Source organism: Eretmochelys imbricata, chromosome 1 (genome assembly GCF_965152235.1).
Source record: "Eretmochelys imbricata isolate rEreImb1 chromosome 1, rEreImb1.hap1, whole genome shotgun sequence".
NCBI classification, from domain to species: domain Eukaryota; kingdom Metazoa; phylum Chordata; order Testudines; family Cheloniidae; genus Eretmochelys; species Eretmochelys imbricata.
This window is the reverse complement of record NC_135572.1, coordinates 22,588,522-22,601,311: the sequence shown is the minus strand read 5'-3', so window position 1 is coordinate 22,601,311 and position 12,790 is coordinate 22,588,522. Positions and strand designations below refer to the sequence as shown.

The following is a 12,790-nucleotide window of genomic DNA, read 5'->3' as shown; positions in this document are numbered from 1 at the left end:
GTGGAGCAAATCATTCCCTTTGGTGTGTTTGTTGGATTATTTTCAGAATAACAGCTGTGTTAGTCTGTATTCGCAAAAAGAAAAGGAGTACTTGTGGCACCTTAGAGACTAACCAATTTATTTGAGCATGAGCTTTCGTGAGCAGCTCACGAAAGCTCATGCTCAAATAAATTGGTTAGTCTCTAAGGTGCCACAAGTACTCCTTTTCTTTTTGTTGGATTATGTGATGGTGTGGAGAGGCTAGTACTCCAAAGAGCACAGGAGAAATCTGTCCATGCTATCTGGGAGACCCTTGCTCAGCCATGAAAGAATGGGTGAGAGGCATCTTATGCACCCACTTGACCATGTATGCTCATGCAATTGCTGCACATAATCTGTCACTTTTAAGATTTAACCCCTAACTAATACAGCAAATCCATTCATAGCTCTAACTCTGAATCCAGCAGAATGAACCAGGGCTCCTTTGTTCCATGTTACCTGCTACTAAAACAAAAGATGAGAGGTGGTGACTTTTCTCACAGCTGATGTGTAGGTGGCATCTGCAAAGGTGATATATGTTCTTGATCTGAGTTTTCACCTTCAAACACCATTGAAAGACTAGAACATCCACCTAGTCCTGAAGGCCACCATGTTTGCTAATTTGCATATTATGAAACTAACACTTTTTATTTTTGATCATGACTGTGATAACCCACTATTCTTGGGCTTCCAGCATTGGTCAGGGCAGCTCAAACTCATGAGTCAGCCCCCGACAAAGCAGGAATTGACTTCAAAGTTGGTGACTTTAAAAGACCAAAACAGGAATAAGTTATGTTTTCTTTTTATTTGGCTTCTGAGGCTTTAGGTGACACAAGTCATGTTTTTCAAGCTTTTCCCATCAGCTTTGAGGGCTAGAAACTTTTTTTTTAATATGAAAGCTGCAATCTTTGTGCTATTGCTTGATTTTGGCAGCTGCCTTTTCTGAAATAACATGAAGTTCCATGAGACTAGTGATAAAATTGCAGAGTTTGCAACACTGGAAGAGCCTCTGTGCTGGCACTGAGGGAGTGTCAGATTAGCAGTTCATTGTCTCAGATGTTGAGAAATGTTTACTCTGATCTCTGCCCAGTCCGATTTGGTGAAATAAGAGAATTTTTCTATTAACCAGTGGACAATTTTGTCTGTCATATTAGGTGGTAGAGCAACTGGACCTTGCCTTCCCTTAAGCTTGCAGTTCTTGTTGGCCCACAATGACATTGAGAATCATTCTTTTTAAATGGTTCTGAAGGCAACCTTGCAGGTGATGATTATTATTATTAATTACTGCAGGTGATTATTCTTGTATGCTGTATAGGTATTCCCATGTCACCTCGGAACCATTTAGGAGTGTGGTTTTGTCACATTACTTTCTGCCTGATTCTGTGAAACTGAAGCAATGAGACAGCACCTTTAGTTCAACCCACTGCAGAAAGCAGAGTTCCTTTCCACCTCCTTCCCAAGACCCATCCAGATTAAGGGGCTAACATGTTACCACGTTTTGTGGAGCTGTTTATCCTGGCACACTCCTGTGTGAAGAGCAAAAGATTGATCATGGCAAGCCAAGCGTTTTTAATTCAAAATGTGTCCAGCCAGGGTCAAACTGTCCCTTATCTGTTTTGCATTCTGCTTCGGCAACAGCTACACATGGAAAGTGAAAAGCTACTACGATATTGCCGGGGTGGTAGGGAAACAAGGACCAATTACCTGCTTTTATGATACTCTTCCCTCCTTTGTTAGGGATTTTCCACCGGTTTCAAGGGTAGCGAGGTCATTCCACTGTTTCCATTTTAGCACATAAATGCCATGTGAGAGGAATGTTGAAGTGTCTGGAGTGACAATAGCTGATTTGGCAAAGGGATGAAGGTGGATTGCTCATCTGTGAAATTTAGAAATAAAAAGTAAACTATTGCCTGGAAATACCATCACAGAGCAGAGAGTTTTTTAAAATTCCAAAGGCTTGGAGCCCAGGTGAAGGCTGATGGCCCATACAATTTAGACTGCCAGTGAGCATTAGAGCTGGTCAAATGTTCTGATTTTATGATGAAGAAAGCTTGATAAATAACTTGACAATTTCAGCCACCAAAAAAATCTTGGGGTTCTTTGACCAGTGATGGTTCTGTTCGATTGACTTTCTTCTCATGAATGACAGAGCAAAGTTGTATGCAGTGCAGTTGTAGCTTTGTTAGGAAGGGCTCAAATGAGGCGAGGAAGGTGGCTTGGTAAAGAGGTACAAACTGATTTTTATGGCAATTACACTGGCCCCTATTCCACCATGTAATGGTGTGAGACTCACCACCATGGCGCCTCCTGTTGGCCATTCTAGAATTAGCTCAAGTCCTTCCGCAGGGCACCCTCCTCCAGTGGTGTCTCGCTTGCAGTTACTCCCGCTTTTCTGTCTCCACCACTCTGTGACCCGCGTCACTCCCCGGGCCATGGCGTCCTCTTCTGGGGCAAAGCCCTCTGGCTGTGTCCCGCTCAGCTGTCTCCCCCTCTTTTGGGTAACCAGCAGTCGATAGTCCAGCCACTTGCCTCAGTGGCTTGCTACGGTTACCAGCCTAATCCCTTGCTCCAGGGGCAAACTGCAGTCTGTGTTGGTCACTTCCCTCAGGGCAAGTGGAGGCAGCCCTAGCACCTTATCTGCCCTTCCTCCAGGGCCTCGGTCTGGAGCCGGAAGCTCCTTCTGCTCTGCTACCCTGCCCAGCACAGCTCTAGCCACAGTGCTCCTAGGCAGCCAGTCCTTCTCCCTAGCAGGCCAAGGAGAGACTCTCTCTGCTCTGTTGAGAAGTCGTTATAAATGGCCCTGCTGGCCCTGATTGGCCGCTGCAACAAGCCACCTCCCAATTGGCTCGCTTAGTGAGCCCTCCTCTAACTGCGCAGGTTCCCTCTGGCCTGCTTTAACTCTTCCCTCCTGTGTGGGGCAGCTGCCCCACTACACACCGATTTGATCAGAGTCTCTACAATTACCTTCACTTTTTGACAGTAGCACCACGGACATATGGGCTAGTTGCCCGTATACTGTCCTGCCTGACCCCCACCCCCCAGTATATATTCAGGTGGCTAGCCAAAGCGGTCACTGCATTAACTCACAGGGTTGTTGTGAGGATAAATATGTCAAAGATTGTGAGGCATTCTGATATTTCAGTGATGGGGGCCATATACGTCCTAACATAGATACATAGATGGTAAGAGTATGAGCCTCCTTTCACTGAAATTAATTGCATTCTGTTCATTTATACATGGCATTCATCACCATTGTGTCTGAGTACTTTCCAAGAAGTGCCCTAGCAACATATGTGACTAGCATTTGTCATGTGTGGTTTATTCTTTCTCTTTCCCTCCTCAAGGATAAAGTGTGGGGGTTTTATTATATTTATTATTTTTTATTATTTCACCATACAAATACAAGTCTGATGTTAACAGTATACTCCTTACTTTCATTTGTTGCAAGAATGTGAGCAGTTTAATGGTAAATTTAGGGTTTTTCAGTGCCACTTTTATTTTGTACTGTTTACTTTAACTGCTGAGAGAAACTTTAACAAGTTTCTCTGATAGAAATTTTTGAAGTTATTTGCGTACTTTTGACAAACTTACGCTGAACCATAGGCAAAGGTAAGAGCAAAACTGGCGTTACTAAAGTTGTTGGGTTTTCTGTTTTTGTAAAAGGTTGCTAAAGTTTGCAATGTTAATTGTGTGGCTCGCTAGAGTTTCCCAAGCACCAGCAGATTTTAGAGTGGAAAATCAATTTCTAAAATCAAAATTAAGTACCATAGTTAAGTTTGTCTCCACTCCAAGGCTTAACAAAATAAAAGAGGAAAGGAGAGAGAACTGGCTAAGTTTAAAACTTTCCTTGTTCTCTTATACTATTATGCTGCATAGTACCAGTACATCAAATTGCAAGCAGTAGCAGCCCATAATTTAAGGGTTACATTAGTGCCAGGATGATCTGGAGGATGTTGTAGATTGCACTCTCAGCAAATTTGCAGATGATACTAAACTGGGAGGAGTGGTAGATACGCTGGAAGGGAGGGATAGGATATAGAAGGACCTAGACAAATTGGAGGATTGGGCCAAAAGAAATCTGATGAGGTTCAATAAGGATAAGTGCAGGGTCCTGCACTTAGGACGGAAGAACCCAATGCACCGCTACAGACTAGGGGCCGAATGGCTAGGCAGCAGTTCTGCGGAAAAGGACCTAGGGGTGACAGTGGATGAGAAGCTGGATATGAGTCAGCAGTGTGCCCTTGTTGCCAAGAAGGCCAATGGCATTTTGGGATGTATAAATAGGGGCATAGCGAGCAGATCGAGGGACGTGATCGTTCCCCTCTATTTGACATTGGTGAGGCCTCATCTGGAGTACTGTGTCCAGTTTTGGGCCCCACACTACAAGAAGGATGTGGATAAATTGGAGAGAGTCCAGCGAAGGGCAACAAAAATGATTAGGGGTCTAGAACACATGACTTATGAGGAGAGGCTGAGGGAGCTGGGATTGTTTAGTCTGCAGAAGAGAAGAATGAGGGGGGATTTGATAGCTGCTTTCAACTACCTGAAAGGGGGTTCCAAAGAGGATGGCTCTAGACTGTTCTCAATGGTAGCAGATGACAGAACGAGGAGTAATGGTCTCAAGTTGCAGTGGGGGAGGTTTAGATTGGATATTAGGAAAAACTTTTTCACTAAGAGGGTGGTGAAACACTGGAATGCGTTACCTAGGGAGGTGGTAGAATCTCCTTCCTTAGAGGTTTTTAAGGTCAGGCTTGACAAAGCCCTGGCTGGGATGATTTAACTGGGAATTGGTCCTGCTTCGAGCAGGGGGTTGGACTAGATGACCTTCTGGGGTCCCTTCCAACCCTGATATTCTATGATTCTATGACCCTTTGTTGTAGTTGAGTTTCAGAGGCGAGAATCTCTAGAGTAAAGTGACCCGGCACAAGAGAAGGGCTATAGGAGTTAGAGCCAGGAAAATGAAAAAGAAAAGAAGAAAATGGGCCACTGCCTTCCTCAGCATCCACCATTTCATCTTTATTGCTTTTCAGTTTCTTGCTCCAACGTTCCTTTCATCTGTTTTCCCTTCTCCTTCTGTCACGGAGTCACAGGCCCAGTGCTCTGGAACAGCTCTGTATGAAGCCAGCCAGGACTCTGGGGTAGCGTGACTCCCCTCAGGGCACGCTGTCCAGGGCAAAAAGCCTCCTCAGCTATAGCCTTCCTGGGTCAGACCTTGGAACATTCAGCACCCCTGTTCTCACCATGTACTTCCCGCAGCGGGTCCACCTGGATGGGACCTTGGGGAAGCCAGATGGGCCCTGCACCCCAATTCTGCATTCAGCAGTGACTCTCAGTCAGCGTGTAAAACAGAAGGGTTTATTAGTTGACAGGAACACAGTGTAGAACAGAATTTGTTAGTACAGAAATCGGGAATTTCCAGCAAAGCCCATCTTGAGGGGATCCAGGGTGTGGAGCCCCTGGACTCCCTCCTCTGGGTCCCAAACAGGAGACTGAACTGGACCCCACTGCCCATCTCCCGACATGCCCGTTGCCCCTCCTCCTGGTCTTTGTCTTGCTTCCTGGGCAAAATGTCACCTGGTCACATCCCCTTCCTGGTTCTCAGGTTACGAAGGGCACTGTCCATTGCTTATATGCAGGCAGCTGGGCAGCCTCCCCTGTCCTCGAGGGCCTCAGCAAAAGTGACACACCATTATTCCCACTGTCTACGCTTTGGTGCAATATGCAGGGAAACTGAGGTACGCACAGTATTCATGCAAAACAGTAAGACTCACGTACAACATAACAAGGGGGAAAACCCCACTTTGTCACACCTCCTCTTTCATTTTTGTTAGAACAAGTAACTGTAAATCAGAACTCCTGGGGTCTATTCCTGACTCTGCTACTGACTTGCTACATCACCTGTGATAAGAAAAGGAGTACTTGTGGCACCTTAGAGACTAACCAATTTATTTGAGCATGAGCTTTCGTGAGCTACCTGTGATGAATCATGTAACCTGTAAATAATTTCATTTCCCCCATCTATAAAATACCAATCTGACAGTGATAAAGTTTAATTTGTTCATGAAACTATTGAGCTCCTCTAGTGAAAGACTTTACAGATGTGCAAAGTATCATTATTAATCATTGTTCTATCTTCCTGATCATGAGGAATTTAGAATCTTTGTAGATAAGGCAGAGTGGGTTTTTGCAGTTGCTGAGGCAGACATAGTCACTTTGGGCATGTCTAGGAAAAAATGCTGTTTATAATAGAAAGGAGGAGAGGTCATCCTGTAAGAACCCTGTATATAGCAATGAAACCAGACTCTGAAAATGCTCTCCAGAGCTGCTGTCTACACTGGCCTTTGTGTGAGGTAGGCATCTAGGAGCTGGGCTCTCAAAATAAGTGGCACAAGCACTTCTAGGTGCGCTGACTAGTACAGCTTTTCATAACCCTTCACAACATGATGTTGTTGTATTGGAAGATCAGCTGGAACAATAGCATTCTCAAGGAGGGAAAACTGATGGTTGAATACGATCAGTCCAATCCATTTCTGAAATCTCCCGGTTTGTTCTCTTCCTCTCTTTCTCCTCACACCCTGCTCTGCCTGATGTGAATTGATAAACCCAGGGCTGGGGTTACTATACTAGCCCTAATTGTATCTCCTTTAACTTGTGAATGGGAATTAAAGCTTCATTGGGAGTAGCAGATGCTCAGGATCTGTCCAGGCCCTAAATGGCTAACCTTTTCCTAATATGGCTGTTTTAATATTATTATAGAAATTGCTTTATTATATGGCTAAACTTTATTTTTAATTATCAACTTCATCTGTGATGTACATACATTTTGTCTATTGTGTGTGTTTGAATAAACACACGCTGGCAGAAGTGCAAGAGGCTATTTTCTACACTGCGTGCGCACACACTTACTATAGAGATGACATGTATATTCACCACAGAGGGGATGACATCACCACTTGTGCATCCCTTAACAAGTGAAGATGAATGCCCTGTCTCGAGCTAAGCTGCACTGCTTTATATGTGCTGTTTAAGTACAATGGAACTATTAAAAATGAAAAAAGAGGCTGTCAGTCAAAAATGACATATGAAGTATATCAACAAATAGCAAGGTGTTTGAAATAATTGTCTATTTCAATACTTTGAGCATCACTTGCCATTTATTTCATACTCCAGGTGATGTCATGAGAATAATAGGATTTTATCAGAGGCAGCAATCAACCACTTCATTTTGTTTGTGCATCCACAGATTTGTCTACAGACTAACTCTGCTCACATAATCCTGAGAATCCTATTTAATATATGGTATACATGTGAACATTTGATTGAAAGCACCCACTCATTCCCAGCAAGAAGCCCCTTGTAAAATTTGCTCTTAACTGATTATCTCGTATTGGCAATTGTAGTCTTACACAATCACATCCACCTGTCTGTCCTTGAACACAGCACTTCACTGATCAACCTATAGTACTTATTCCTCCTGTGAGCAGACCACAGCTGGGAGCTCCAGTTTTCTAAAGCAGTACAGCTTGTAACTTCTCTGTAAAACAAGGCTTTGTTATAGTTACAGTAAAAAAAAAAAAAAAAAAAAAATCGAGAGGTATAAATCCCATTAAGCCCACTTTTGACTACTTCTGAATGCTTAGTTTATGAAGGAACTGTAATGAAATGGTTTATAATCTGATCATTTCTTTTAGTATACCTTTTGGGATATATGTGGTTTTGAGTTTTAGAAATACATTTATAATTCTTCCATTTCTTTTACCCTCCTGTGTCTAATTTTTTGGGTCGATGGAGGAAATGATCTCTCTACTATGCTGCCTTGTTTTTCTTCATTAAGTGAACAATTTTCTTTTCCTTTCAATGGGGCTTTGCAATTTTGGCTTTTGTTTACTTCATATTTTTGTGAATAACAGATCAGTAATGCCACTAATGAAGCCAGCAGTAAGGCATGAAAATAAGATTTGTCTTTGAACTTGGATTTCCTCTGTTGACTGGCTATAAGCAGCTGTGCATACAGAAGAATAATACTGTAAATTCTATATAAATAGTGGCTTTCTTTCTGCCTCTCTCTCTAAAAAAGATGAAGAAATACATTCACATGGAATAGTACTCAAGCAATTTCAAAGCATACTTTTTTGGTGTCTAAAACTTGGTGGGGGAGTAATGTTCCAGTATATGTGTATATATGCAAGTAGGATTATAATTTGCATGAAAATTTATAGTGTTGGTTAAAAAGCATCAGAGTGACATTACTTTTTCTTCCTTCTATTTTTCTGATCCGTGGCTACTCCTTTTTAAATATGAGGTCTTCAGTTTTCTGCAGACTCTTCCAGGGCATTGTTCTTTCGATGAAGGTTAACAATCCTTTCCAGGAGGATTCACCTCACAATGCATACCCCCTGAAGCTGGGTCACTCTGCATACCCCCCTCCTCCTGTGATGCCAAGTTGCATTGTGTAGCACACCCCGATTATAAGTTGATGTAATCAGGGCTGAATTAATCTTTTTTGTGAGCCCTAGTACCTGGCCTGTGGCCGCGCCCCCACTTTGCCTCTCTCTCCCTAGGCTCTGCCCACAGCTCACACGGGGGGAAAAGTGGAGAAGAGTGAGAGGGGAAGTGGGCGAGGGGGCAGAGAGGAACAAGCAGCAGGCGAGGCCTTGGGGGAAGAAGCTGAGTGGGGGCAGGGTCTCGAGGTGGAGTGCGGAGACACAGGGTCACTGTCTGGGCGATGGGGCCCCTTCTGAGTGTGGGCATCATGCCGTTGTAAACCCAGCACTGGAATCTAATCAGTCTTTGCACCTTGGAGATTCAACTGTCCTTTCTTTAGAGTCCAGCGGGTAGCGGGGAGAGGAGAACGGTACTATGGGACTGGTAACTCCCTTTCAACATCCTCACTCCAGATATGCCAGTTTTTGCCCAATCTTTCTGATGACCTGGCTTGTAATGTTAGGACTGACCGGATTAACTAGGTATTAATTAAATTAATTAGAATTGGTTGGCAGTGTAAAAAAAAAAAAAGTTTCCCAAAGATTTCACCAGACACTAAAATTTTAGTTAGAATCTTTCAGGTTTGCATAAAAAAAAAAACCTCCCAAGAAACCTGAATTTTTTGCCAAAAACAGTTTTTTGTGAAAATTTCTATGCACTTTACAGAGGAGTCTGTATCACTATTTCCATTTTACAGGTGAGAAAATTGAGGCGCAGGGAGTTGGTGTGGACACCAGCATGTGGCTGGGCTGTGTATGGGAGTCTTAAACTGCGGAGGAATCCTTTCCTTCCCAAACTCTTAGGCCCTGAAGCTTTACTAGATCCATCTCCATGGAAGCTCTTGTGCATTAATTCCAAGGAGTGCAGTAGCTACTGGAACGATTTAACAGTCGGCTTACTAGCCAGTCACTGCTAATCGTGAATTGTCCCAACCCTCATGGCGGGGCAGAAGTAATTCCTGGGTGTGGGCTCCACAAATTCTACCCCTGCATGGTTCTGTTACTTCTTAGCACTTCTATAGCCTTGGGAGTGGGAGAGCCTGGGCTGGGATTTGTCCTATGATGCTAATTAATATCAAATGTGAAGCCCTGCTGGAAACCCTGTAAGTTTATGGCTTGAAAACTGCCCTTGGCCGGGAGGAACATCTGGTTGTTTTTCTTAAATCTGCAGCCAAAAAGGATATATTTCTGCCTAATGCTTAACAGAGAATTTAACAGCAAAGCAAATGGAAGGGTTAAAGCCGAGGTATGTGGCAAAAGGAAAGCAGCAGATTGTTGTTTTTGTGTAAAAAATAAGCATTTGTAAGCATTTCACCGCTCCATGTAAAATAACTAGTGATTAAAGGAGGAGGAGCAAACAAAGCTGAGATAAGGCAGAACTTAAAGAGCAAATTTAAGAATGTCAGTTTCTTGTTTCATAATGAATGAGTTCACATAGCAAAGATCCTCAAGTGAGTCTTACATCTCTTAAAGCTACATTTGGTATCAGGAAATAAATTGAATGGATGTTATGTTTTTTTAACTTGTCAACTGAAAAACCGGAGAGAAATATATACAACTTACAACAGTGTGATCAGTGAATCAGTTCACTCATTTCTCTTTCATATTTTAATTGCATTTGGCCATGTAAAACACCTGTTCCTTCATCTAATAATGAATATGCATTCCTATTCTATCAGCACTTCTGCCCCTTTTGATTAACCTGTGGTACTGTGTATCTTGCATTGAAACTGTTGTTCCTGTCAGTGCATACTAGCAAATGAAAAAGAATCAAAGAGTTAAATTTCAGAACACAAAAAGCAGGAGGTGAGCTGTCTGCTACACTAGTTTACTGCAGCTTCCTTTCATACTGACACACATGTAGTTTGTGGTGACAGTGCTAAAGAACTGCAGACAGGCACTTAGCCGACTGGATGTGAGCTGGATGCAAAGATGCCTCACCCTGGACCTCCTGCTGGCAGTATGTAAATACACCTGCAGACTGGCCATACAGGGTTTTTCAGAAACCACTATGAGAGGAGCTGAGAAAGCAACAGCGTAGTACTTTACCATCATTAGACTTGTATTTGAGCTCTGGTGGAAGTTTATTGTGCTGCATATCCAGACTGAAATCTGAACAATCACTACAATGTTTGCCTCTATTTGGTATGCCAAGAAGCTGGGACGCAGGTTTGTGCATAATGCCAGGAAAGCAAAAATAGAGAAGGTATGTTCTTGGTGGGAATATTAGCCTTGCCTCTCATGTAAGATGCCTGCTACATACTGTAGTAGATCTGATTGGGTTTTTTAATAAACTGAAAATGACCTATCACTATTTATGTGATTTCATGCAAACATTCTTGATTCATGTTTCTGTGCTTGTCAGTTTGTTTAAATGCTGAAGAGAGAATCATTTCCAAAGTCTTCATTTGAAAAAATAAACAGCTGTACATCTGGTTCAGGGAACACTCCAGTAAACTTGTTGCTGTGCTGCATTATTTTTATGACTACATTAGGGTTTGAAACGACGACTGCTTTTTGCTGCTTGTATATATTTATCTAATATGGCACCAATCAGAACGGAATATGCTAAGTGTTAAAATGATTGAGGATTTTATTTCATGATACTTGTTGAAATGCTGTATTGCAGCTTGAATCCCTCCTATTTAAATAGGAAGTAGCTATATTAAAAATAAATGGCTAACATTGTATCCATTAGTCATTGGTTTCTAGCATTATTTCTTTACTCTGTTTTTACATCCGTCATAAGATCATTTTTTATAAAATGTGTGACTGTTTAACCAGCTGTTTTCTGTAAGTCCTCATATCGAAGATGCCTCTGTCATCTTTCCCTGAAGAACAAAACTTAAAAATGTGTTAGAATTTACAGTTAGGAGCACTGGGAATAAGTCTTCCATTTTGATTCATAGAAGGTATTTATTTATAAGATCTGTAGTCCATCTTTGTGTTGAATTAACAGAATGATAGACACCATTTTTAAAATGGGATGATTTCGCCAAAATTAGAACTCTGAGCATTAGGTTGGGGACAACCGATTGAACTGTACAGCGGTAAAGTTGCCTTCATTACTCTCATGTGATGGCTCCCTTGCTTTCTTTTTTCTTTGATGTAGTAAAAGGATTCATAAAAAGGTTTCTTTATTATTTCTTTGGCATTTCTTTGTAATATAATCACAGACCCAGCATGCACAATCCTCCTTCATCTGAATTCATTGGTAGCTGAAAACGCTCTTTACCTGGAGCAAGTGATAACCAGAAGTAAACTGTTTTTATGATTCTGGGGGGAGACTGCCCTCTCTTTCCAAGATTCCAGGTGGCAAAAATGCACAGCACCAAAGCTATGGCAGATTGTACCTTAAACATCAACATCCTAGAAAATTATCTCGAAATCCTAGTCATGTGATCATTTTTTACTCATTCTTATGGGGGTGCTCACAAATTCCATTTTCTTAATGTGGGATTTATCATTTTTTTGTTACTCTCACTAAAGCAACCATCTGTGGTACCATATAAACTCCTGTGCTAGGTGTGTTTTGTTTGTGGGAGGGAGAGTGAGAAATAAAACCAACAAGTAAGCCTTGACTACCTCCTCCCATGGGAGCCTCCACCCTCCCGTACCCCAAAATGGTAGCTGAGGGATTAAGTATCCATTGGACAGAGACACGATTCAGAAGTTTTAAAGCTGGTCTAGAATGCATTATATAAAACAAGTGTGTGTACTTTTTTTTTTTTAATCTTATTGAACCTCTATGGAAAAGTACAATTGAATTTAATAGAAAATGGCATTCCTGCTATAGAATTCTATTGCTTAGTTTAAAATAATATTCAAATATAGTAAACCTATCACTACCTATTAGATTCTTAAGTCATTTATAGAATAGCTTTTTGTAGAAACCTGTTGGGTTAATCCCTATTCAGTTCTATAAGGACTTCTATCAGGCAGTTGTGAACCCTACTGGGTTCAATGGTATTCATGTTTGAGAGCTGCTGTTGAGAGTTTTGTGCGGAAATGTTTACATGAGCTCTGGGCCAGTACGTTCTCTACTGGAATTTCCGAGGAACCAAAATACAGAACCATGCTTGTGCTCAGATTTCATTCATCTTTATTTTTGTCTTGATTATTGCCGTGGATAGGATTCATCCTTCAGGCTTCATTCCATACGCAGTGCTTCCAGTGACTTAGAACTCCTTTCATAAATCACCATGATGTACCAGTGGCAGGAGGAAATCCACGGCCTAGTATGGCATGTAGGTTTTCCTCTTGCACGCTAGCGATAATCGGAAACTGAT

The 12,790-nt window shown here is 42.0% G+C and overlaps 1 protein-coding gene across 3 annotated transcripts in view; it reads left to right on the top strand.

Annotated features, from left to right (window-relative positions):
• DLG2 (discs large MAGUK scaffold protein 2) overlaps positions 1 to 12,790 on the top strand; it is a 1,498,860-nt gene that overhangs the window by 772,524 nt on the left and 713,546 nt on the right. Inside the window, exon 1 of one of the 3 annotated variants that reach the window (XM_077807801.1) lies at positions 10,630 to 10,707. The exons of the other annotated variants lie outside the window; for them this stretch is intronic. Within the exon in view, the coding sequence (XP_077663927.1) occupies positions 10,630 to 10,707 (78 nt within the window). Of the gene's footprint in view, positions 1 to 10,629; positions 10,708 to 12,790 lie in introns of those variants that run through there. 3 annotated transcript variants of the gene reach the window in all.